Below are 25,980 nucleotides of genomic sequence, written 5' to 3'. Positions count from 1 at the left end.
CAACGCATGGACCCTGAACCGACAGTCTCGTCCTGTTCCACTGCTCCTGAAGCTCGTCCTACAACACAGTCGGCGTTGCTTCCGCCACAGTCCAATCCGAGCTCTCGCAATATCGCAGTGGCAATGCTCCGAAGCTGAACGCTTTTCGCATCGAAGGAGTCTGTTGGTTCAAGTTTTGATTCAAAAGCAATCCTTTGAATTCTGCGGCTCATGTCACCTCTAGGAGCGCTGCTTGACCGTGCCTAGCATGGCAGCACCCAATAGCGACGGGGGACCTCGGAAGAAGGTCCGAGCCTTCTCCCCTACCGCGGCAACAATGTCTCGAACGGACCCGAGCAGCGTTCTTCCGCCAGAGACTTTCTCATACCTTCTCAGCTTCCTAGAACCGTCAGCACTCACACGGTGTGCTCGCGTGAGCCGCGCATGGAACAGCATCTGCACTGATGAGGCCGTCTGGCGCTATCTCGCCGTTCAATTCGGCTACTGCCAGTCGGAACGTGCCGCTCAAGAGGCGTCGGTCGGCATCCGAGTAGTGGGCAGTGTCTTGCAGCAGTACGACCATTCCGCCGAGCAAGCACAGTCGCATGACCTGTTGCAAGCCACAATACAAAGGTACCGATCGAGGAACACCACCGCTTACTTTGATGACTGCGGAACCTGGCGTTCGTTATGCTGTCTGCTATGGCGTCTCGAATGTAACTGGTCGGGAACGGATCCGATCGGTCTCCCGACGACCGGCTCGAATCCCGACGACGACGGACACGCCGAAGCAACCTCTGGAACTGCCGAGGCGCTTCCATATCTGCTGCCACATCATCGTCTTCTACACGAAAAGACATGCGGTGCTGGAGTCTGGAGGTGCAAGATCGATCCGGAGGAGCGTACTTACATCGTCACGGGCCAAAATGGTGGCATCCAGGTATTCGATCACTCCACCAACACCCTCCTTTGGCACATCGCACGGACGGCGACGAGACCGAGCCCGCATCTCGAGTTCTCGCGCGGCTGGATGATCTTTGACCGTCCGGGCATCGGTCACTTTGAAGTGTGGCGTCGCGAAAGTCTGGTCCCCGACCTCGGACGTGCTCCAGACCGAGGTCACTATCAGCGTTTCACGATCCTCAGCTCCACGCGGCCTATTCGAGCGTACCGCTTCCAGTTCCCGTACCTGTGCGCTGCGAGCCAGGATGGTTTCATTCTGATCTGGGACGTACCACGGCAGGAGCTTGTGGAGACGATCGATTTTCGAAACTCACCGCATCGAGGAGGCAACATCAACTATATTGACTTTGACAACCAGTTTGTCTTTCTCAACGGGCTAGGAGCAAAGTCGGTCTCGGTGTTTTCGCGTCGCACCAAGAGCTTGGTGTGGAACCTCAGCCAGCATTTTGCATCTGGTCAGCCGCCGCCTACGACTTGGCGTCTGAAGCAACCTGCAGCGTCAACCTCGCCACAATCTGCCTTCGTTCGACAGCAACTGGTGAAAGCGCCTCCAAACCTTTGGCAGGCCGGCCCGAATAGCATGAATTGGGCCCAGCTAACCATGACGCCGTACCAGATTTGGTCTGCCGTACATCCGGACCTCAAGACCAAGACGTTGCTGATCCTCGGCCAAGGCACGGTGTTACTGATCAGAGACTACCAGAAATTCTTCAACCATCCTGACAAGCCTCCGGAGCTCTTGGTCGAGATCGAGTTCGAGAATCTGGAAGAATACTATCAGCAGCGCGTCGTGGGGGGTGTCGAGGAGGACCTGTCGGATCTGGGATGGAACAACCCTCGTATGTGGGAGACACTGGGCGATGCACAGTTGACAGTGCACGAAGGCAAAGCTGTCATTGTCAATGATCGCGCGCTGATCCTTGACCTCACTGCGGGAGCGTCAGCGACGCCAGACGACGGTCGAGGCGACGTAGCCGCTGTGCAGAGCACGAAGCAGCATTGCGAAGACGTGCCTGGCTCTCGAAGCTCGTCAGACGATGGATCGACGCAGGCAGAGCAGACTCGGGACGCTGATGCCGATGCGGGCTCTGGTCAGAAACCCGCCCCTCCGATCTCAGTGTTTTGCGAGGCCAATCGGCCTGTACGTGACTCGTACCGACAATGCAGCAGCCTTCAGATGGACGAGGTGGGAGTGTACATGACCGCTGACAGGGATGCGTTCGGCGAGATGCACTGGGGTGGCGTACTCGACACTCTGAGCGACGGAAAGCGTATCCTTCTGCACCTGGACTTTTCTTAACGAGCCCGGTCTACTGAAGACACTTCGGAAGAGATTTCAGAGCAGATTCCTGATTCGGCGGACATGATCTCCGACGATTGAATCACTCGTAGCTGCGACGACGATGCCAGTGTCACAATTCACTGTTACCCGATTTGTGTGGACGTAGTTGACTGTGCTTTGCGAGGATCTGTGATTTCGAGCGGACAAGCTAATGTACAATGCCTCTATCCCCCGTGTGAGGATGTGGCGATGGGAAAATGCGTGTTGAAGGTTTAAGAGGGTGAAGTGTGGCGCTCATCTAGTGTTCCAAGAATCGAACGTCGCCGCGCTTTGGTTCTGCAATATCGGATCGAGGATGGAGAGAAGGAGGGAGTCAGACCATGTCAGAACGACGCTCTTATGAGCAGCAACAATCGTGCTTATACTCACTGACGATGGGATGCAATTGCGCCATGTAGATGATGAACCACATGAGGTACATGCAGGTCAACGCAAGCGTTACCGATGTTCGGATCAATCTGTTGGGGGTCGTCGAAGCCACAACAAAACACAGCCGAGTGTCAGCATCGTAGATCCTGTCCTGGATTTCTGAAGTCAATCGAGCTTACACTTGATTTGGTCCCTTGGGCGTTGTGACCCAGACGGCGCTGCTCGCACCAGCAGCGATGAGAAACACCCAGACGGTCGTCCAGCCCGACATTGTTCGACTATGCTACTGTGGTGTGTGAACGTCTTCACCTGCTGGTCAGCTTTTGCTGTGCTAAAGAGATGTCGTTCAACGAAGTCGCGAGCGGGTGTGAGAAGCCCTTGCAAGATAGAGTGCGAGCGGAAGATAGAGATGATGCTGGTGTGTGACAGGGGTCCCATGAGCGTGCATGCGGCTCCAAAAAGCTGCAGCTTGCTAAAATGCATCGGGGCCCGATTTGCGCCTGGCTTGTGCGTAAGCTTTCGGTTGCTCAGCGCGGGAATTCGCTGCACGCATACGTAGCGTCGGTGAGCTCTTCCACCGAAGATGCGCCGCCCTTTCGTGGAGGTTGCTGCGCATCTTCTTCCTCGCTCTCTTCCTCTTCTCGCCCCTCTCTTTCCTCCCTTGCTCTTACATACCGTCTCTGCTACTCAGTCTTCGTACAAACTCTTCGCAGAATGGCATCTCAATCGCACCTCGGCAGCGCCGACAACGTCAACATTCCCTACAGCACGCCCAGCACGCCTCATCCGCAGCATCAGGTAGGATGGATTGGCCTGGGAAACATGGGCATCAAGATGGCAGCCAACTTGGCTAAGCACATGCGCGAAATGTCCCCACCCTTGCCGCCGCTTCTCGTGTACAACCGTACCGTATCGAAGGCGCAGGCTCTAGAAAAGGAGCTGGACGGGCTCGTCAAGGCTGTAGACTCGGTCGAGGCCATCGGCACACGTTGCGATCTCATCTTTACCAGCTTGTCAGACGACGATGCTGCCGAACAAATCTACGAAGCTCTCTTGCAAGCTGAAGAGAAACGTGTGGGAAAGCATGCCCAGGAGCGGATCTCCTCTGGCTTCTCCACGCTTCTCATCGACACCAGCACGCTTTACCCCGCTACGACGGGTAAGCTGGAACGCAAAATCTCGGCGCTCCCCAAACGTCACTTTGTCGCTGCACCTGCCTTCGGTCCTCCACCCATGGCAGCCACCGCGAAATTGGTGTTCGCCGTCGCAGGGCCCTACAACTCGAAGAAATTCGCCTCGCAATTCCTCGTTCCCGCCATGGGTAGGAAGATCATGGACTTCGGCTCCAACCCCGAACGCGCAGCGAGCTTCAAACTCATCGGCAACTCCATCATCGTTTCCACGATCGAAATGCTCAGCGAAACGATGACGTTGGCGGAAAAGACAGGTGTCGGCAGCGATCGCGTCTACGAATGGCTCGAAGAGTTCTACCCAGCACCATCTGCTCTCGGTTACGGAAAGAAGATCCTCGACAGCAACTTTCAAGGCGAGAACGGATTTACGCTTAACGGGGGGATCAAGGATGCGAGTCACATCATCAAGCTGGGAGAGTCGGTAGACTGTCCTCTACCCATCATTGAGTTGGCCAGGCAGCACATGGTCTCGGCAAGGGCGATTGGCGGCGCTAACCTGGATTGGAGCTCGCTGAGCGCTGGCTTCAGGGTGACCGCCGGTGTGGAACCATTCGAGAAGAAGGAGATGTTGAAGAAGTGGGCAAAGACCGAGAAGGACGGTGGATCGTCTTCTTGAAACGCTGGATCTGCAGGGCATACCGTGCAACTCGGTCTATTACTCCAAGCAATGAAAAATCCTTCAGACTGTTGTATTGTAGCGAATGGTATTGATTCGTGGAGCTGGAATGACAGCAAGAGCGTGCAGAACGCGAACAGCTAAATGTACATGAGGAGACAGAATTGGAAAGGTGAACGAAAACATGCTAAAGTCGAGGGTGAGCGAGGTCGCACCTTCTCAAGCCGCAGTAGGTGCCAACTGCGTGGCCTGCGTTGCCGGTGCGGAAGCGTTCCAGAGCTTGTCCTTGGCGCTGACCTTGATATCGCCATAGGCCTCATCCTGTTGCAGCTTGACGCAGTCCTTGGTACCGAGCACGAGCATCTCGAAGAAGAATCCTGCTGCAGCACGACGCGAAGCGTTGGTCGAGATCTTTGCGAAAGACAGCTTCTTCTCTTCCGTCTCTTGGTCGACTTCGACGAATCGCGATTGCGTCTGCGTCTGTGCAGTCTCGTCGTCATCAGCGATGGCGGATTCGGCAGAGAGTTGCGATCGGACGACGCGCAAAGCACGGACGGTGCTCTTGGCCCAACCCTTTGTGGAGGCTTCTGCGTCCTCCGATGCCCGCAGTTGCGATGCTGCTGCCTGCTCGCCTGCTGTTGCCGACTCCTCGGTGGGTCGCACATCAAACACGCCGAGTGGGTTGGTGGAGCTCACAGCGAGCGAGTCGAGTCCGCCGTCGTCGATCTCGGGTGTCGACATGCGCGACAGAGCGGGCAAACGACCCGTTACATCGCCTTCCGCGTCCGCCTCCATTTCCGCACGCGACTTGCGCGAAGATCGGCGCAGACCATCGTCGCCAAAGTCAAGACCTTCAGCAGGTGGCAGGTCGAACGCGCCATCGCCACCCATGCTGAAGTCGAAACCGGATTGGTCCTGGTCCATGTCACCGAAGCCAACAGATTCGCGCTGCCCTTGTGCGCGGCGGGCGACACCCATATCTTCGTAGTACTCGTCACCAAGACGGGCGCGCTTGTTGGGGCTGTCGTCGTCGCCGAGCGCAGCCGCGCGTCGGCGTCGCATGGCACCGAGATCGAACGTGAAAAGCTCGCTGAGCTCCGAGGCAAGTCCATTGGGTCCGATAAATTGCGAGCTTTTGTCCTTGTTCGAAGGGTCTGCGAATGGCATAAAGTGCGAGAAGGGGTCTTCGCGGATGGTGAGCAGGCGCAGGTAGGCTCGCGATCGTGGGAGGTAGCGCTCTTCTGTCAAGATGTCCGAGAGATTGGCGGCCTGACCGACAGCGCCTTGGCTGAGGCCTTGGCTGAGGCCACCGAGCTGCGTCTCGGGCAGCTCAGTGAGCGCATCGACGATCTGTTTGCGGGCCTTGGCCTGTCGCGTAGCAGCCTCGTCCTGCTGGCGCTGCTGAGCGACGTCACGAATGCGCGCCGCTGTTCTCGGTGTCATGTCGGCCATTGCGAGCGCCATGCTGTTGTCGCCGGGAGGAGGCGTCGTCTGACGATCGATGTCCATGGGTGCGTCGAGGCCGAGATCGAGCCCGTCATTGTCCAGTCCGAGGTCGAGTCCGTCTCCGCCAAGATCAAAGTCGGGCATGCCGACGCTGGGAGCCTGCGATCCACCTGCCGAGCCAAGAGTGATGTCGTTGTCCATGCCGAGATTGAGCATCGATGCGACAGATTGGCGACCAGCTTCGCTGGGTGCGTCACGACCTACGCCGATGCTGAGTGAGTCGTCCTCCGGAAGCGGATCGCCGTTCTCATCGACTAGCTGACCAGCGTCGTTCCTGCGACCTTCGACCTCGGGGAAGTCGTCTTCGAGACCGAGATCCAATCCACCATCGGGATCAAAGTCTTGTGATGCAATACCATCGATGCCAGACGAGACGTCGAATGTATCGTCGAAGGCACTATAGTCCACGGTGGGAAGGGTGATGTCGGCGGCGCGAGCGGTGTGTGCGGTGGGGTTGTCGGCGAGCTTCTTAGCTTTTTTGGCCGCAAGCTTTTCAAAGTCAATATCATAGTCGTTCATTGCCTGGTCTGGCAGCAAGATGTCGAGATCGGTGCGGATGTCAGGAAGCGTGATGGCGTTTCTGGAGATGTTGAGCTGGTCGCTGGTCATATCGACGGCACCGGAGCGGAAGGCCATTTTGATCTTTAGCAGGGCCTCGTTGCAGTCCTCGAGGAGGTACTTGGCTTTGCGAGAGTAGATGCGTACGACACCGAGCAGCAGCTGACCAGAAAGACGCAGCGCCATAGGGACGACCTCTTGGCCCATGATGGCGCTGACACTCTTTTCGATGCTGGTCTGGAGAAACTGCGTTTTGCTGAGCTTGCGCTCCCAGTGAGCAGCGAGCCAGACACGAGCCAGCGGCCCGCGCTTGGCAAGGATGACGTCGCTGTAAAACATGATCACGGAGCTATCGAGTGGCGGCCAAGGGTATCTTGCTAGTCAACGCGCCCGAGATCCTCGTGGAACAGATGCTGTCAAAATTTGTGGGCGTCCACGTACAAACAGAGACTCAAGCGCCGATGGTGCGCTCTACCTCGTCAGCAGTGATGTTGCACGCGAAAGTTCCTAGCAATAGGGCGAGTGACTGAGTATTAGCGTCAAGGGAGTGTGCTTCGGACACGTCGGCGCTGCTGCTTGGGCTGAGTCGATGACGGGGCAATATTGATAGTGTTCGCCTGCACTTGGGGTGTCGATCCGGCGTGACGATAGGAACAGGGCCGATGATGGCGAGGTGGAAAGGGCGTCCAAGATGGTTGAAAGGACGGAAGGATGAGTCAATGGTCCGATCAAGTGAATGGATGGATGGAAGACTGCCGACACGCACAGCAGGAAATGCGAGGGCCCCTGCAAATGCGGATGCGGATGCATCCGAAATATTGCACGACACGAGAACAGGCGTGAAGCGCGGAGCTGAACGCGTTTTCCCACGAAAGAGTGCGCAGAGGCTGCTCGGCCCAAATCGTCACTAAACTTCTACTTTCAACGCCCCGATGTCTCAGCGACAATTTCGGAGGAGCCGCGTCCAGCTACTCAACGCGACGGAGCGCAGAATGAAGAACGCGGCTTCTCGATTTCGCCCTTCGTCGGCTGTTGGGGCGCACACTGCTTGAACAGATCATCATGCTCTGCAACGGCGGTCTTATTGCTCTTGACCTCGACGAGGCCAGCGCACGAAGCAAGATGCATCCCAAATCTCGAGAATTTGCTCAGGCTCAAGCTCAGGCTCAGGTTCACGCTCAGGCTCAACGGTTGTTGTACACACAAAGCGAGCCAGCCGATGGTTCTGTGGAGTTCTCACGGTCAAGGTGGAAAGGCTCCTCGGCTGGCACTGCGGAACCTTGTCAAGCTCAGATCAAAGGAATCGATCCGGTGTTCAGGCTTGAACGCGAGCAAATCGCGCTTGTGGATGACGAGGGAAAGATTGTCCTGGTATGCATTGTTCTTGAACACAGCATGCTGATGGCAGATTGCAAATGACTAGGCTTTCTGCGTTTTGGCTCGATCGATGTTGCGCTCGTGCGTCTTTTGGGTATGATACGAACTAATGGGGTTTTGTGCACCAGCTCGGGCCCTGCTCATGTTGCGCGAGAGCAGTGTTTCCGTCGGCAGATCCGGCATGGGTCCCATGGGACGAGACGGCATGGAAGCACGGGGGCTAGTTCTGTCGACGCGAGAGTGTGATCCTCGCGGCTCTCTGGCAAGCTTCGGTCCGCCGTCCGTCTTACTGTAGCTCTGACGGTCGCGGTACGATCTGCTACGATCCGGGTCAGCCGGTCCTATCTTCGTCCGACCAGCGTCCTGAGAAGCGCGCAGCTGGGGCGAGACTGGCGTTGGTCCTGACCGTCTCTGTTTCGCTGTCGAGGCGATCGGCAGATATCTGGTGTCAAGCGGGGTCTCAGCTTCCGCCGGTGCCAGAGCTGAGATGATGACGCGGTCGGGTCCAGATCCGCGCACCGCCTGGAAGCCGTCAGCCTGCGACGTCTTACCAAGGGGATACGAGCCTCCTTTGGCCGATCGGTAGTTGCCGAGACGCGGACGGAGCTCCTCCTTGTTCTGCAAGGTAGCCGTGGACGAGTTCCAATTGCGCTCTTCGAGCTCTGCTTTCCAAGCGGTGCGTGTGTTCTTCGACTTGCTCGGCTTTGCCGAGGGCCGAGGTAAAGGAGGCCGTACGGACGAGTCCGAACTGCTGCGTGCCTCGTCATGCTTGGGTTTGCCGAGGATCTCCCTGCGCAGTGAGTGGGTGGGTGTGTTGAACGCGACCTTTCGAGGAACGCGAGGTTCATGTTTGTTTTTGTCCTTCGATGCGTTTCCGTTCACGGCATCCGAGGAGGTCTCGGTATGAGATGAGCGCATCGAGGTCATGGAAGGTCGCCCATCTGCTCGTGGTCGCTCCCTCGACGTCTCGGCCTGCTTGCGGCCTGTCGATTCCGGGAAGTACTCTGCGTGGTCGCCCCTGGCATCGCCGCGACTCCTATCCATTGAACGATATGGTTTGACAGGCGCTTGTGACTGATTTGCAAATGACGATGTCGTGCGCTGATGCGGCCTTGTCGTTGCTGGTGGTCGGGAATGGGACTGCGGCGCCGGTGGGCGACTCTCGTTGAAAGAACGCTTGGGATCTTCGGGTTGAGTCTCGCCTGTAAGATCGACGCTACCGAGTCCCAGCAGCACCGAGAAGAAGCCCGTGCTTTCCTTTGCTTTTGCTTGTGTCATGATGGCAGATGACACGACGATGGCTACCGAAACATGTGTGAGTTGCCTATAGCGCGGTCGCTGGTCGACCTTTCGACCTGCCCTCGTCGTTGCGGGGGTAGCGCAAGCAATTCAGAGGTGGTGGTGCAGAGGCGTTTGAGGGTAGAGGTGGAAGATGGACGATGAGACGCTGGTTCACAGCTTCGGCCCTGACCACGGGCGAGTCTCGGAGCGGCCAGGCAAAGGTGGTTTGAAGCGATCGATCAGAACTCAAGCCCACGTTCCCATTCAGCAAAATCAATCAGGAAGAAATCTCCGCAAATCTCAGGTGAGGACAATCGAATCCAGGCGTTCTGCATGAAGCACATTTCGTAAGACCCTGGCCAGATCCTTGCTAAACGAAGCCTCTCGCCTACGAGGCGTCCTGAGTTCTTGGCGACAAGATACAGCAGCACAGCCGAGACGGCTGGTCGTTTGGCGACTAAGAACAGAAATGCGGCTTTCCCCGCACAGATGATGCCGTTGCGCGCCTTCTTTCGTGCTGGGATCGTTCGTGACACCGTCGACGGCTTGCAGATGAAATCAAAAGCGCAGGTGGGTGCAGCAAAATCTCGTGTCAATTAACGAGTTGGTTCGTAATTCTTGCTCGGCCCGGCGGCCCTGAAAAACACTCTCGAAATGAAAGCACGACGGACGTCGCTTATGTCAATAACTGTATGAACTGTCCCTGGCTCGTCGATGACTTCAGCCTGGGTCACCAAGGGCAGTAGCGAGTCCCCGTTTCATGGGCCCCATTCCGCTTGGCTTTGGTCATTCCGATCCCACACTCGGCGGTGACTGATCGTGTCGAAGGGCAAGCTCGGCTAGGGTAATTTGGCCGGCACGGCACAGCGAACAGGGGCTGCGAGAGAGGGCTGATACGATTTGCGTCTGGTATTCAGTCTTCAACAAGATGTGACCTCGAGGTCGCGACTCTTGGCGTCCGAGCTAAGCTGGGGAAATGAATTCCCTGCGGGGTGACGCAAGCGGTTGATCTCGCGATTGTGTGGCGGCTAGGCCATCGGGATCGCGACTTTGTCGGTTTTCGAAGGGTTCCCTTCTTTTTTCGTCCGAAGAAGGTGGTCGAGCGATTTTTCAACCATGGCGGACCTCGGAGACCACGGTCTAACAAGCAGCGCGACTCATCTGTCTTGCCACCTCTTCTCTTTCCTCTCTCCATCTTTGCAATCGTGGGCCGGTGTCGAAAATGGACCTGCTAGGCAGGCCCATACCTCGGAGCGGTGGCGCGACCCCGAAACCCAGGGGTGAGGAAAGCATTACTATATTTCGCGACCTCTTTTCAAGGCTGGTTTTTTTTTCCACAGGACCAAACGTGATGCTTCACCACACATTAGCTTCAGTCGCGACTCGCAGAATCGTTGTTGCGCCAGGCGTTGTAGGTGAAAGCCCAGCGGTTCTAGCCATACCACCGCGCATCAGACGCCATTCGCACCACCGCAAGGCATCCAGCGCGCACACGACGAATGCAATGCCGGCAAACACAGGAGTATGGCTGCACAGGGAAGGGGGCCGCGGCGAAAATGCAGTGGCTTCGTGCGCCACGTGACGGCATCGCGGCATGCGCGTCTCTGGACAGCCTCGGCAAAATTCACGGAAAAGACTCGAGAAGAGATGACAGTGACTGGACCCTGAACGCTGTCGATCGAGTGCAACACTTTTCGCTGGTCGAGTGGTCGTGCACAAACAGCCTTGCTTTTTAACTCAATGTCGAAAGAAGGAGTGCATATCCTAAGGAAGGAAACACTCGGGAAGCCTAGAATATCGACTCTTCACAAGGTACGAAGCGACCGCGCTCGGATGTTTGAAACATATTATGTCCGCAGCGATGGGCAAAAAAGTGACCTCTTCGAAAAAGATAGTCATACGATCAATTATTATAAAATCCGGAAAATCCACAATGCATGGTTGTGATTTCATGAAGGGATGTGATAATAGAGAGGGATCGGCAGGCGACGTGTCCACAGCAGCGTCTGCTTGGGCGTGCATGTGATATAAACATTACGGTACTTACTGAGTTACTCTCCCATGCAGACGATCAAGGCGACCATCGCTACTGCTCACAGGCGCTCCCCGTGTCGATAGCGCGAGGCAGCACGCTGCATGACCGTGGGAGCCATCAGTGGGGATCCCGAGATTTTGATTGCGATCCCGCGCTCCGCACTTTCGGTGGCCATGACACACACACTCTCATACGTCGTGAATGAAAGGAAGGGTCTCGTCAGAATGTCTTGCGAGGCAGATCGCCGATGACTTCAAGTAAGGGTCGGTTGATCCGTCGCAACGAACAAGGCGCTATGAAACGGGAGCTCGCATGCGAGCCGATGCTGCACGCATGGCATGACGTACTGTGACAGGGGTCTCACCAGCGACAATTTGTTTGTCGACGGCATGAGCACCACAAGATGACAGGTGCCGATCAGGAACGATACAGATACACTGTACTTCATTGCGCCAATTGTCAATCCTGCCCTGCATGTGGTGCCGCTGCTGAAAGTTCGTCCTCTCTGACACTTCTATAGGATGCGAAGTGAGGTGACCCATCAGAAAAGAGACGTTTCCTTGCCTGAGAATCTTGTCGGCTCGCCTGCGATGCTTGTCCGGGTGTTCAGTCGTACACATAGTGCAAGATATGACCGATCTCGTGGCGGCACACTGGCACTATGCCGGAACAGAAGACGCCGCTGCAGTCAATAGCCTTGACGAATCGACGTGCCAATCGTTCATAAATCGATGCACGCTGTGACAGTGCGTCGAATGTGGTCAATGGTCCTTCTGTTGTACATGCCGGCGCAGGTCTCGGCCGCAAATTCATGCTCTGCGCTTCTACGATCGCATGAAGAAGTGGTGTAACAGTGAAATTCGGTGCTCAGATTTGTCTCCTGTGCCCTGTCCGTCGGATCTGCCTCTTTGTGGACGATGCTGCCAAGCATTGACCGACGACAAGACGGAAGGGTAGAAGCGCCCGGATGCTCGCCAGCAAAAGAAACTAGATCGGAGACCAGAAGCGGAGATCAGACGGCGACAGCCAACCGCCGAGAGCCGACGCACCACGCGTCCTCCTCGAAATTGTTCTGGCTTGCCACTTCCCGACGCGGGCTGCAGGCGAACGAGTGATCTCAAGCATGCGTTGCCTTCGCTTCTTGAAAGTCGGAACCGGTCGATCGACGAAGCTGCATTCCTGCGGCAATCGCGAGGTCGAAGCGATCCTGCGTATGCGGTGACACAGAGACCACCAATTTGAAACCTGCCGCTGGATGCAATGGTTGCAGAATATTCACCACACACCGTGCTCCGGGGACGACATCACAGCGACGGAACGGCGAGGAGAGAGATCGGGGTATCGCTCATCGCACGACTGTCCATCAGCAGCTGGTGATTAGCTGCGCTGCGGTCATCGAATCGATTGCTCGTCAGTGTCGACTTGCCGACGGAGTGCGGGGTTGACCCAGCAAGAGGGTTAAGCCACAATCTGTTGGTGAGTCTCCATAGAAGGCAGTCCGTCTGCAGCGATGAGACACAGCCACCCCTCACAGCCAAGGTCGTCTCCACCATGATGCTGAGTTGTCGAGCGTTGATCTGGCTCCGCTATCTGAGATTCTTGCTGGCTCGTCCGGACAGATGCGAGCCGTCGCCGAACCCTTTCCATGCCGTGCAAAGTGTGCGAAAATCGCACGAAGAAGACTGTAATTTGACGATTCATTCTGAAGTTGTTTTTCTGTTGTTCAAGAACGTTCTGAACCGGACAGCCGGCCAATTTCATGCCAAGTTATTGTGTTTGTTTCTTGCTCAAAGCCATCTCCGATTGCGATTGCAAGTCTTCTCAGTCGTTGGTGACCAGCCATGCCCGGTGCGCTTCGACTGAGCTGTCAGGATTACTCTTTAATGCGGAAGCCCGTGGCGTTGCCATTCAGGATCATACCCTGTATGCGTGGGACCGTTGCCCGCGATCGAGCCTAATATCCTTTTTGCGTCTGTCACAATTCGACTGACGCTCTCGTGCAGAAGCGAGACAGCACAGCTCGAGCACATTGAGACACACGATACGAGGCGAGGTGGCGCGCCGTGAAGACATCGCGAAGATCATGTATACAACGTCGCGACTCTGCATCCTGCTCGTCCTTCTCCGCTCGGCTTCGAGGCAGATGGCGTCGGGATCCGACCGGAAAACAGATTGAAGCTCGAGGCTGTTGCCAGGGTGGGAGAGGATCAGGGCGTGTTTGCGATCCAGACCGACCTCGCAAACCCAGCTGCATGAGGCTGCTGTGTGCCTGCTTGACGGTGTGAGCTGTTGTTCGGTTGTGAGAGTAACCTGGCCGTGTTGTTTCTTCGGTCTCTGCTGTGCTGCCATGATTTCTCGCTTGGGTCGGTGACAGGTCCCAAGTTGGTGTGCGGCCGTGCAGCTCGTATGCACGCTCGACATTTCGCTGCATATCGCTTTGTTCTTTTTGGTGTGTTTTGTTATTTCATTTTCTTGTTTTTCTCGGTCCCCTCTTGCACACGGGCGAGCTTCAAACCTGTCCGATTGCTGCTGCCTGCCGCTAATTATGATGGATGGATACGATGCACGTCGGATGAAGTGTGACTTCTTGGTGTCGAGCGCTCCAGCTGCGTGGTGAACGGAGAGTCGGGCCAAACGCTGCGCAGACTGTCTCCGTTGCTGTTGCTGTTGCTGTCTCTTGTCCCTTTGATCCTCGTCACCCACTCAACGGCTGCTCTGCATTCCCTTTCATTTCTCAAAAGTCACATCCTCGACTCCATCTCCCATCATCCTCATCCTCATCCTCATTGCAACTCTCCCCATCACCATCATCCTCCCCTCCATTCGTGGCGTTTCGGTATCGTTGGCTTCCTCGCTTTCTGCCAACCGACGCTTCTTCCTCCCCCCTCACTTCCCTGCAGCATTTCGCTTCCGCACAAAAGTCAGCACAGTTCGATTCAGCTCGTGACTACACCTACATTCCATCCGGTGCTGCACAGTTGCTTGCTCAAGTCCAACGCGGTAACCTCTATACGCCTGCCCACCTGATTCACGACCCTTTCTGCACGACCACCTCTGCGCTGCTCACTCACCTGTTGAGAGCGCCAGAGATTCATACCCATCTTGCTTCCTCCTGATCTCCCGACTCGCCTTTCTCCTTCCTCGGCATTGCATCTTTTTTCTCCGTCTCGTCATCTCATCTGTTACGCTCCATCGACATCCAAGCATATCACCAAATCCCCTCCGTGCTCCCATGCGCATCTGTCTCGTTTCCATCGCATCGTCTTAATCCCTGCGCCAAGTCTTTCATCAAGACTTAAAGCACCCCTCCCACTGCTTTCCGTGTCACCATGGCTCAACCTGCCGTCAGAGTAAGTCTTCCCTCTCGCCCATGTATGCGCTCATCGACTACTGTGCCGGGCATGCATACTGACCGTTTGCTTTGCGCCTCCTCTCCGCCGCGAACTCATATCGCTTTCAGCTCCAGCCCACAGCCACTAGATCACGCATCGCCCGGCCAGGGGGCCTTCCTGCTTCTCGTAGCGGCGATCGTATTCATCTCACAGAAGCGGCTTCTTCTAGTCACACAGCCAAGGCCAAGGCACCAAAACTGGTTGGCACTTCTGCCGCCGGCAAGTCGCGAGCCGATTCCAGACCCATGCCGCAACGCCCGGCTCTTTCGGACGTCAGCAACCGTGCTGGCGTCGCGAGAGACCACGTTATCCCAGATGGCGCCGTCAAATTGGCACCTGGTCACAACGGCCTGCGTGCTCAGCACACCAAAAGCATGACCCGCCTCCGCGATGCCCGATCCCGGTCAACGACCCAGGAAGGACTGCCAGGACCAACGCGTTCCATCTCAGAACAGCGCAATCTTGCGTCTGGCGGCGTTCAGTCCATGGACGTCGAAGCGCCGCGACTCTTGCCGCCGTTCCAAAGCTCCGCGTCTGTCAAGGCGGGCATCAACAGCGAGGCAGGGAGCAGCAGACTGCAGCAAGATGCAGAGATCTACGACCTTGCCGCCTCTCAGCACGACGACGATGTCATTGACGAGGACGACATGTCGGACGTCGATTCGACCTCGAGCAGCGATGAGGATACCGCAGAGGACGCCGGCGTAGACCAGGCCAACTGGCTCGAGTCGGAGCGTCTCGACGCAGGCGGACGACCCGAAAGCGTCACCTCGGCAGAAGACGGTGACTTGCTTGACTTCAACTTTGATCCAGAAGGGCTCGTTTCGTTGCATCCAGAGCTCGAGGAAGCAGCGCGGCGCAAGGTAGCCTCGATCAAGTCTCGTTACCTGGAGGAAGTCATCCAGCCCCGCGCAGTGCTCGCCCAAGCTCAACGTGCAGAGGCGGTCGCCGCTGGTCAGCTCTCGGCAGACCTGGCTGCGCACGAAGATGAGCTGATCGTCATGGGCCTCGATCCAGAGGAGGTGCGCGACACCAGCATGATGGCCGAGTACTCGAACGAAATCTTCAGCTACATGGCGCGCTGCGAACGCGAGACCATGGCCAATCCCAACTACATGGAGTTCCAGAGCGAGATCCACTGGCACATGCGTGCAACGCTCGTCGATTGGCTCTTGCAGGTCCACATGCGCTACCACATGCTCCCCGAGACGCTCTGGATCGCCATCAACGTGGTCGACCGCTTTCTCAGTGTGCGCGTGGTCAGCCTCGCCAAGCTGCAGCTCGTCGGTGTCACCGCCATGTTCATCGCCGCCAAGTACGAAGAGATCTTGGCGCCCAGCGTCAAGGAGTTCGTCTACATGACGGAAGGCGGATACTCGCAGGAGGAAATCCTCAAGGGAGAGCGTATCATCCTTTCGACGCTCGACTTCAACATCTCGTCGTACTGCTCGCCGTACTCGTGGGTGCGCAAGATCTCCAAGGCCGACGACTACGACATCCGCACGCGCACGTTGTCCAAGTTCTTGATGGAGCTTGCGCTGCTCGATCATCGCTTCTTGCGTGCTCGACCGAGCCTGGTGGCAGCTGTTGGCATGTTCCTGGCAAAGAAGATGCTCGGAGGCGAGTGGGACGATGCGTTCGTCTACTACTCTGACTTTACCGAGGAGCAGCTGGTGCCCGGAGCGAACCTGTTGCTAGAGCGTTTGCTAGATCAGGGCTTCGAGGATCAGTTTGTGTACCGCAAGTACTCAAACAAGAAGTTCCTCAAGGCCAGCGTGTTCGCCCGCGATTGGGCCTTCCAGAACCACGAGGCGCTGCTCGCGGCAGCGGCGGCGGCGGCGGCGGCGGCAGCGGTAGCAGGCCAGCAGGCGCAATAGATACTCCGGGTCCTGGCCAAAGGAGCTCCGACGAAACCAATGCTGGAACCGGCGGGTCTCTTTCTGCGTTGTTCAGGTTGACACCCACACTCTTTTTGTTTTGCTATTATCTCCAACTGTCAGCCTGAGCACCGCAGCCGACTTGCATGTTTCTGATCGAGCTGCTTAGCTTGTAACGCATATTGCCATCGACTTGATCGCGTATTGGCGATCTTGTGCTCTGCCCCTCAACCCCTCCATCTCGCCCTATATCATTCGACTTCTGCATTTGATTCGCTCCCTGATATCAACTTGATTTTCTGTACCCTTTTCAACTAGTAGCTTGCATATACCTTTGCGCTAACAATGCATACATCATCCTCGTTCCATTTCTTAGTGTGAGTGGCATAGAGGCGTCAAGGTACAGTGCGTGCCGACTGCATGGGCAATCTTGCGATCGTCACGCTCAATGATCTGCTAGGAACCAAGATTGGTTGGAGGGATGAAGCGACGCAACGTCAAAGCTCGTGGCAATCTTGGACGTGGCATGTCGCTTCTTGACACCGAGCCATGTGATGTGCGTGTTGCGAAGGACAAGTCAGGGGTACCTGCGGGGCGAAGTGATCGCCGAATCAACTCGACGCCACAGCCGAAGCCGACGTCAAATTGCGCATAGAGGCCAAGAGAAGCAGAGTGTTGGGATGATGGAAGAATTCGAAGATGCAAGGAGGTCCTGCTGTCCTCGGACGAATTCATGCTCGGCAAAGCGGTGCATGGCTAGCTGAATCGCTCATAAATGGCGAAATCCACATCCAAAGCTGTTGTTTCTTAGCCAATAGCTTTCCAGTCTCATCACGCGGGTGAAGCTGCGAGCTCAAGATGTTATGCTGTATGCAGTTCGTGCTGTACAAGAGGCAGAAAGAGCGACTGCAACACCACATTGCAGCCCCAGCCACAACAGGGGTTGCAGAAGCGCGCCTTGCCTGTGCATTCTCACTCGTGAAGCGCAGCGCCTGCCATACCTCGAAGAGCAGCCGCACATGGTTCAAACTTCCGTTCTTGACTGTGAGGAGGCTACAGAAGCGATTGCGGCGGACAGGAATCAAGACCGGCTAGCGGGCTTGTCGAGGTCGTGGGGAGCGAGTCGGGATCTCCTCCGCAAACCCTCACCCGAGCTGACAGGCAGTCATAGTCAGATCGAGCACAGGGAAACGGCTGATCCGAGGGTAAAGCCAATCTCACAAAAGCTGGACCCTTTCTTTTTCCATTTCAAACAGGCTCAGCTTCGGCGCGACGCTCGAGTGCCGCCGCTGCGACACGGTTCGAGAGTGATGCAAGGCACTGTCCAACTCAGCCTGATTTTCCCGTTCGACGACGGAAGGGCCAAACGCGGCTCAGAATGGCGAAATGGCGAAATGGAGCGAAAAAGAAAAGAAAAGGGCCACAGCCAAAACCAGCCATTTGAGACGGGCGGCGGCGGCAGCAGCAGCAGCAGCAGCAGCACCAGACAAGCAGAGACCAAAGGCCGAGAGACAAGGCCAGACGACCAAGCGACTGACAGCGACGTTTTGCTTGATTGCATTTGCAGCCCTGCAGCAGCCAATTGACGCCCTGACGCCCGTCTCTCCCATCGAAATTGTGCCTGATTTCTGCCTTGAAATTCTGCGCTCGCTTCACCTCTGCTCAGCCAGCTTGCAGGTCCGCTCTTTGCTTGCTCGTCGTCGTCGTCATCCATTGAATGCCTGCTCCGACCTTTCGTCTCCATCGAGCATCAGCCATCCTCCTTCTACTTTCTCTTTCTTGCTATCATCTACCGGCATCGCAAATGCCCGTCGAAGAACGCTCTCCTTTGTTCACCGGCATCTGACCCAAGTTGTTTGTCTTGGTACATCGCTTTCTATCAACCGCGCCCCTTTCGACTCAGCTCGACCTGGCCCGCCTCTTCTCGCAAACAACACTCTTCGACAGTCGCGCCGTCAATCTACTATCTCGTCTGCAAGCAAACATCCATTCACTCATCCATCCATCAGTGCAACTATCTATCTTTTCGAGCAACTGCATACCATACGCCAACGTCTGCAACAGCATCACCTTCCGCCACCAAAGCGTTGTTCGTTCCAGTCACATTTTGCTTCTACCAAGCGCCTCTATCGCCATCGTATCAGTACCATCGCACGGTCTCAACCTTCGAGTAGTAGGCTTACTCGGCTGAACCGGCCCATTGCATCAGAGTCTGGCCATTCTGTCTCACCAGCTGCAGTTTGCTCTGGAAGCGCCTACGAGCCGTTCACACGCTGCATCACATTTCTCCTACAATCAACATACCACCCTAGCTTCTGGATCTTTGTTCAAGCCGGTCAGCGACGTTCTGCGACGGTCTATCCATCTGTTCGAGCCAGCTGTCAGTGCACGCCCGACAGCAACTCCTGCATCGCTCACAAGCGCATACTTCAAATTCAGTCCGTCGACTTGCCTAGCGCTCTTCACGACCGGCACTAGAGCAAACCGACCCAGCCAGCCCCTCCGTGTTGCTTGATGTCCGTACTGTAGCCTTTCGTGGCCCTCTGCGCTTGATTCCTGCGGCAATACTTCCGACAGTCGCACTTCTTGCGCTCGCCGCCTATCATCCCGAAGTGACTTTCTGCACTCATCTCGGTCCGTACGCACCTCGCTGCGTACGCGATCCCTGTTTCCTCCAAGATGCGGGAGTCCAATTTTTGCAATCCCGCCCAGAACAAGGCGAGCGTTTGCATCTCATCCGCCGTCTATGATCGTCGAGCCATCGATTGCACGGCAACCCTGCCGCTCATCAACTCGCTCAACCATCTGGCCTACCTCACTTCGACTTCGCCACGTATTCGAGAGATGGTCACACTCGACGGCGGTCTCGAACGTCTCATTCGCATTCTTCGCACCGTGCCCAAATCCCCGTCACCACAGGTCCGCGCTTTCTCCATCAAGGAGATGCAGGCTGTGTGGAAGTGGAGTCTCGCTTTTCAGTGCGTCGTCAACATTGGCGTCCGCGGCAGCGAAAGCGTCCGCACACGCGTCGTCGAGGCAGGTATGGTGCCCGTCACCATCCGTGTGCTCGAATCCTATCTTCGAAGCATGGACAGGCTCAAGGAAGAACGACGCAAGGAGGCCTTGCTCCATCATCAACGGCATGAAGCACGTCGAGAGGATCGCTCGCATCGGGATCGTCTCGAGCCCTCTACATCGCACGCCCACCTTGCTACCCTGGAAGGCGATGATCGTGCACGTTGGCAGCATCATACCACTCGTGAAGACCTCGTGCAAGCGCCGCATCAGGCTGATGCAACCTACACCGCAGCCGCCTCGGTCGATCCTCTACAAAGTACGCATTTTGCAGCGGTGCAGCCAACGCGAAATGGGTCGATCCCGCCCAACGCACACGACCGTCTGCTCACAGAAACGCGGCCGACCACGCCGCTCGAAGACCCCATCTCGGCACGGCGCTCCTCCGTGTTTGCCGACATGGAAGCACAGAGCAGCGTCGACGACTACCTGCCGCCACAAGCTTCGCCCATCCCCGTTGTCGATGCCGACGAGTCCCATGCCACCATGCCCATAATCGATGCCATTGCCATCAACTCGTCCGGCGGCGCCCCTTCTGCAGCGTCCGATGGAACACCGCGAGCGCTGGCGTCTGCGCAAGCTCGAGACAGCGATCTGGCGGAGGTCAGCTCCTTGGAAGACCTGCGAAGTCACGCGGCAGAGGCGAGCGGCAGCGGTTCCGAGGGCCCCGAGGACGCCGAGATGTTTGCAGACGATGCTGACGATAGCGAGGTCGATGCAATCCCGTCATCTACCACACGCTCGGTCGACTCGGATCACATGTCTGGCAGCGGTCAGGTCGAGATCGACGCGGATGACGACAATGTCGAGGAGCGTCGAACCCCACGGCCAGCTCGCCGTGCACTGGCTCCACTGTCTGGCCCCGACTCGCCGCCTCGGGCTGCGCAGACCTTTTTCACGCCCAACAGGCCAACCAATGCCGTGGCGCCGCCTCTGTTCGAACGGCAGGATACGGTACGACCATCGAGAAACTTGCCAACAACTTCCACTTCTCGTCACGCTGCCTCGACCAACTTGGCTTCCACAGCGCTCGCCGCGCAAATTGGCTCTCACAACGAACCCAATGATCGCAGCTCGCTCTTTGATCGACACCTGTCCCGCGAACAACCGCACGCTCAGGTACGTGCCCAGCCAGGTGCATCGCACTCGAGGCAAGATCACCAGCTTCAGCACCATCATCATCACCACCAGCACCACCACCGCCACACGCGAGACGACGCGAGTCAATCGCATAGTGCACACTCGGCGGGTCGTGACGGTGAGCCACAGCAGCCACAGCAACGAAGCGTGGCTCCACGCGACGAAGCACGCACCGCAGAAGCAAGGACCACGCTGCCAGCGACCGAGGCGGCCGTGGCTCATCCGGCCGTTGTGCAGCTGAGCAATCTGGCCGACACGAACGCACGTGCCGGCATCGACGTCGTCTACCGCGAAGAAGAGGTCCTCCTCAGCCTGCAATTGCTGGCCTATCTCTCGAAGTATGCACACGTCCGCATCTTGTTCCATTCGTCCGACTTCACCGGGGCATCGCTCATGGGTCCGCTCGACGCGCTCAACGAGGAGCTGGAGCAGGCCACCAAGCGCAACAAGAGTTGGGACCCGTCCGAGCCCCCGCGTCGCAATGTCTTTTCGCTTGCCGAAAAGTTCACTCTGCGTTCCTCGCGCAGCAACTCAGCTGCTTATCCCGCGCCTCGCCTTTCTATGGAGATCCAGTACTGGGCCGGCGTCATTATGCGCAATGCCTGTCGCAAGGACGAGTCGCGAGGCGGCATCCGCCAGTGCGCCAACATGCTGTGTGGAAAGTGGGAAGAGTATCCACGCGAATTCGCAAAGTGTCGACGTTGCCGCAAAGCCAAGTACTGCAGCAAACAGTGTCAGAGCAAGGGCTGGCAGATGGGACACCGCTACTGGTGCAGTGCCAAGGCGGACGAGGGCGAGGCCAAGGACAAGGAGCGCGAAAAGGCCAATGATCCTCACCGAATCGGACGTAACGAAGACGGTGGTGCCGGTCCTCAGATCGTGCCTTTGAACAATCACAACGACGAAAACGCAGGTTTTGCTGCCGCACTCGCCAATGCAGCCGGTCAAGGACTTGGCAACGCCGACGGACCGCGCCTAAGGCTGAACGGGGATGTCGGTCTGGACGGTGTGGACGATAATGGAATCAATGCCAGGCGATGGCAAGCTGGAGAGGCGGCGCGCGATACTCAGGCCCGCGACGCGCGAGCTCGTAGCCACTCGCGCCAAGAAATCGACCTGCCGTCATCCGAAAACGCAAGCGTGCGAGGAGCACGTCTACAGCCTGTCGATCTCGGTTCAGCATTACCTAGCACCTCGGAGTCGGGCGACGCAGCGATGGATGGTACCTATACCGGTGCTGACGGTCGGCAAGATGGACCTTCAGAGATGCATCGTCTCACCTCTTCGGCGTCGTCTTCGGTCGACATGATCGTGGAGCCGAGGCATGCTGTCAGTGCCAGCGAGGATGACGAGGCATGGATCGGCGGTGCCTCCGGCCCCCAGGCTCCCCGTCTCGGCATGATGCCTTCGCCTTTCACGGACACAAACGGTGACGCTGGACCCTCGGCATCCTCAGCCTGGTACGCTGCTGGACCTGTCGATGGGGTAGAACGCCGCCACGACGCTGCGCATGCTTTTTCGTCGAACACTTCGTCGCCGTTGCGAGACACGACGACCGACGGCGGGTCGCAAGCGCCTCGTGGTGCTCGTCGAGGTGTACTGCCTGGATCCCTCGGGCTACCTTCGACGATGCTGCGACAGGATCTTCGCGACCGTAGAGTGACGAGCCTTGCCAGCCTAGACACCGTGGACGGATCGGACGCTAGCGATGACGAGACGGAGCGGCGGCTAGCTCAGACGCAGGGAATCCTTCCCGCCTTCGCTGCCGCCGCTGCTGCGGCTGGGCTGCGCGCTCGAGAAGGCGAAGCCCCGCCTCAACCTCCGCAGCGCACGGATTTGGCCGGCCGCCCATTGCCGCCTCCCGTGATTGCGTCACAGAATGGCGAAGAGGATGAGCTGGCGTTGGGTGGTCGCGCCACACCTGGCGTAGCTGGCGAGCAAGACTTCGCGACGGGCGAGATCGACCAGATGCTCGGTCACTGGGCGACGAGGAGACCAGGAGGCATCGGTTTGCAGCACCGATTGGCCGAGGTACGTGCTGACCTGCCATCTCCGGAGCGATCGTTGTCCCCCGAAGCAGGCTCATACGGAAACACTGCCGAGGCTTCCGAAGTTGCGATGGGCGCTCGGTCAGACGACGAGGATCTGGGATCTGCATCTAGGGCTGCCAGATACGGGGGGCTGTACGGACAGGCGCCGTTCCACGCCGGCATCGTGCGCGGGCAAACGCCACAGCCGCACCATCGACTGCATCAGCAAAGGTCGGCGAGCGGCTTCAGCCAGTACGGCACTCACGGCACGCGGTTTGGCTATGGCGAATCGATGGGCGAGCCGTCGACGCTGCAGGCGTATCATCCGTCGATGGTGTCGTCTCCGCTTGCACAGACACCTGTCCGTCGCACGAGCGGGCAGGATGACGGCGATGCGTCGACCAATGTAGTCCACGGTCTCGAACAGGCTGCACACACTCTGAGGCAGATTCATCAACGGCCCGTTAGCAGCAGTGGCATCGTGTACGGCAGCGAGGACGTTGCCATGATGCACGACGCCGGATCGGAGCAAGGCGCGGGAGAGTCGATGCATGATCGACCGGCAGCGCCCGAAGACGAGGTGCTCGAGGATGCGGACGACCGCGACGATATCAGTATGGATCTCTGAGCGGGGTGAGGGGTGAGAGGCAGTTTCAGCAATTATTTATCATTTCATCATGTTTGGTCAGGTGTGTGTGATGTTGAGAGTGGATCGTGAGGCACCTTCCCGACGAGATGGTGTGAGGGGGGCCCGCGATGACGGACACGTGCGCTCTGGGATAAGTCGTTTTTGGCGCCTTTTTCTTACCAGCGGAAGAGCCTGCGTTGGGACGCGGGTGCACGGACGCGACATCGTATTGTTTTTCGAAATTTCTTCCGGTATCGCTTTCGAAGCTCCTCCTTACTCGTTTCCATATGGACTTTGTCTACGGTGCATACTCATATCTCACCCCGGAACTTCCGGAAAGCAAGTATGTCGTCGAATGCGCGCGCGACAGGCGGGACACAGCAAGCGGCGCCGGGTGCCGCGCAGCCCGCACGAACCGATTGGAAGTGGACGGTTGCGCGTGCGCTCCTCATGTATGCCGGGGTCAATGCGGTGACCAACCCGAAGAGTCCGGTTGCAGGGTACGTGAACAAGCTTATGGGACGGGAGTGGAGTACGCCTCCCGTTGGGTCGTCCAGCGATAGCGTTGGTACGACGAGTGGAGGGTCAGCGGATGCAGCGTCAACCACTGCGCCGGTTCAGGGGTTGTTCACCCCTCCAGAAGCACCAGCTAAAGGACCACCGAATGTCGCACTCCCCATCTGGTCGGACGACGCACAACTGGACTTCTACATCTACATCTCCGCTTCAACCCCTCCCACCCACGAACTGGTCAGGACCCAGGCGTCGGATCTGATCCCACAAAGCGGGTTGGGGAACGCACCCGAGATTCCGTTTGACGCTTTCGCCGAGCTGCTGCGCGATCCTCTGCACGAAGCGAAGGTGCTATATCCGCGGGAGGGGAGGGGGAGCGCAGGCGAGCTGGAACCGATGGCAGCCGTCAAGTGGTCCGATATCACGTTGGGCGATCTGTCGTTGTCGCGGGATGTGGATCTCGAGTTGAAGCTGGGCGAAGGCGTGAGGAGCGGGAACGGCAGTGTTTGGGCGGATTTCGTCGTCACGCAGAAGGGCGTGAGTCCGGACCCGAGCGATAAGGCGTACCATCCGTTGGGCGTGGTGAGGAGCAGAAAGCTGCTGTCGAGGTTGATGCCGTTGAAGAGGAAGAGGGTGGAGAAGAATCTGTTCGACAAGACGAACTCAACCCGTACGGAGCAGGAAGAAGAGGAAGAGGAGGAGGAGGATGGCAAGATCGTCGGTCACTGGCACAACAACTTGACGCTTGCGCTTGTGCAGGATGCCGGGGATGCGGGGGTCCAGTTGAGTCAACTTCCGCCGCCGCTGTTGCAGTACGTCTCCGTAGTGAGGGATCCGACGAGCGGCGATATGGTCGTCGCCCCTCCACCGACGGACCCTCAGCAGGCGGCGGTGCTGCAGCAGGCCTATGCGACAGGTCGACCTCCCAACGTCCTACGCTACCCGACCGTCTTCCCCAACGACTTTTGGCTGCTCAAATCGCACATGCATCCCATCAACGAGACGGTCGAATCGCTCTCATTGCACGTCCATCTGTACCATCAATCGTGGTTCAAGTTCCAGATGCTCGCTGCGCTGTCCGATTCATTCGACAAGCAAGCCGGTGGTGCTACCGGCTCCGCCACCGGTAGCGAGGTCGACATGATCAAGACCATGCTCTTGGAGACGAACCCTTGGTTCCTGGCCTTGACGATCATCGTCTCCATCCTCCACTCGGTCTTTGAATTCCTGGCGTTCTCGAGCGACGTTCGTCACTGGAAGAACAAAGACGATCTCGCAGGCGTCAGCGTAGGCAGCATCGTCACCAACATTGTGGTTCAGCTGATCATCACCCTGTACCTGTTGGACAATAACGAGGACACCAGCTGGATGATCCTCGCCGGACAGGCGGTGGGTGTCGTGGTGGAATGCTGGAAGTTGACCAAAGCGGTTTCGGTGTCGATCGTGAGACGAGACGGGTTGATCCCGTACCGGATCAAGGTCGATTCGAAGCACAAGTTGTCGGTGGAAGAGCAGAAGACGCAAGAGTACGATCGATTGGCGTTCAAGTACGTCGGAATCGCCATCGGTCCACTCCTCTTCGCCTACACGATCTACTCGGCTCTCTACCAGACCCACCGTGGATGGTGGAGCTTCATCATCTCCACCGCGACGTCGTTCGTCTACGCGTTCGGCTTCGTCTCGCTCGTCCCGCAGCTGATCGTCAATTACAAGCTCAAATCGACGGCAGGCATGAACAGCAAGACGTTCGTCTACAAGATCTTGGGCACGTTTGTCGACGACATGTTTGCGTTCTGCATCAAGATGCCGACGTTGCACAGGCTGGCGTGTTTCAGGGACGACGTAGTGTTCTTTGTGGCGTTGTATCAGAGGTGGATCTATGGGGTGGATCCCACGAGGAGGAACGAATTTGGACAGACGTTGGAGAAGAAGGATGAGGATGCGAAAGACAAAGCGAAGGAGAAGGAGGGTGAAGAGCAGGTGGACGGAGAGAAGGTGGCAGCCAAGACTTCGGCATTGGAGGAAAAGACTAGTGGGCTCAAGAAGAGAGGTTGACGGTAGAGTCCCCATCAGGTTTCATCACACGGTGCTTTGGTTCCTCTTTGT

At 57.4% G+C, this 25,980-nt stretch overlaps 8 protein-coding genes across 8 annotated transcripts; 6 read left to right on the top strand and 2 right to left on the bottom strand.

The window, feature by feature from the left end:
- Positions 1-247: 247 nt before the first annotated feature.
- Positions 248-2,242, top strand: PHSY_001697 (hypothetical protein; the record flags this gene model as incomplete). Its single annotated transcript, XM_012332325.1, has 1 exon — positions 248-2,242. The coding sequence occupies one exon, from the start codon at positions 248-250 to the stop codon at positions 2,240-2,242; it is 1,995 nt and encodes a 664-aa protein (XP_012187715.1).
- An 888-nt stretch (positions 2,243-3,130) lies between these two features.
- On the top strand, positions 3,131-4,462 carry PHSY_001696 (3-hydroxyisobutyrate dehydrogenase; the record flags this gene model as incomplete). The annotated part of the gene is made up of 1 exon (XM_012332324.1): positions 3,131-4,462. One exon carries the CDS (start codon positions 3,131-3,133, stop codon positions 4,460-4,462), a length of 1,332 nt encoding a protein of 443 aa, XP_012187714.1.
- A 219-nt stretch (positions 4,463-4,681) lies between these two features.
- PHSY_001695 (hypothetical protein) lies at positions 4,682-6,865 on the bottom strand (the record flags this gene model as incomplete). Its single annotated transcript, XM_012332323.1, has 1 exon — positions 4,682-6,865. The coding sequence occupies one exon, from the start codon at positions 6,863-6,865 to the stop codon at positions 4,682-4,684; it is 2,184 nt and encodes a 727-aa protein (XP_012187713.1).
- A 1,080-nt stretch (positions 6,866-7,945) lies between these two features.
- On the bottom strand, positions 7,946-13,650 carry PHSY_001694 (hypothetical protein; the record flags this gene model as incomplete). The annotated part of the gene is made up of 3 exons (XM_012332322.1): positions 7,946-9,204; positions 11,584-11,733; positions 13,455-13,650. The coding sequence occupies 3 exons, from the start codon at positions 13,648-13,650 to the stop codon at positions 7,946-7,948; spliced, it is 1,605 nt and encodes a 534-aa protein (XP_012187712.1).
- A 1,206-nt stretch (positions 13,651-14,856) lies between these two features.
- PHSY_001693 (hypothetical protein) lies at positions 14,857-16,488 on the top strand (the record flags this gene model as incomplete). The annotated part of the gene is made up of 1 exon (XM_012332321.1): positions 14,857-16,488. One exon carries the CDS (start codon positions 14,857-14,859, stop codon positions 16,486-16,488), a length of 1,632 nt encoding a protein of 543 aa, XP_012187711.1.
- A 1,386-nt stretch (positions 16,489-17,874) lies between these two features.
- Positions 17,875-18,966, top strand: PHSY_001692 (halotolerance protein; the record flags this gene model as incomplete). Its single annotated transcript, XM_012332320.1, has 1 exon — positions 17,875-18,966. One exon carries the CDS (start codon positions 17,875-17,877, stop codon positions 18,964-18,966), a length of 1,092 nt encoding a protein of 363 aa, XP_012187710.1.
- Positions 18,967-19,167: 201 nt separating this feature from the next.
- Positions 19,168-23,361, top strand: PHSY_001691 (hypothetical protein; the record flags this gene model as incomplete). Its single annotated transcript, XM_012332319.1, has 1 exon — positions 19,168-23,361. One exon carries the CDS (start codon positions 19,168-19,170, stop codon positions 23,359-23,361), a length of 4,194 nt encoding a protein of 1,397 aa, XP_012187709.1.
- A 345-nt stretch (positions 23,362-23,706) lies between these two features.
- On the top strand, positions 23,707-25,929 carry PHSY_001690 (cleft lip and palate transmembrane protein; the record flags this gene model as incomplete). Its single annotated transcript, XM_012332318.1, has 1 exon — positions 23,707-25,929. One exon carries the CDS (start codon positions 23,707-23,709, stop codon positions 25,927-25,929), a length of 2,223 nt encoding a protein of 740 aa, XP_012187708.1.
- Positions 25,930-25,980: the final 51 nt, after the last annotated feature.

This window comes from Pseudozyma hubeiensis (genome assembly GCF_000403515.1).
Source record: "Pseudozyma hubeiensis SY62 DNA, scaffold: PHS19, whole genome shotgun sequence".
NCBI classification, from domain to species: domain Eukaryota; kingdom Fungi; phylum Basidiomycota; class Ustilaginomycetes; order Ustilaginales; family Ustilaginaceae; genus Pseudozyma; species Pseudozyma hubeiensis.
This window is presented reverse-complemented; position numbering and strand designations above follow the sequence as displayed.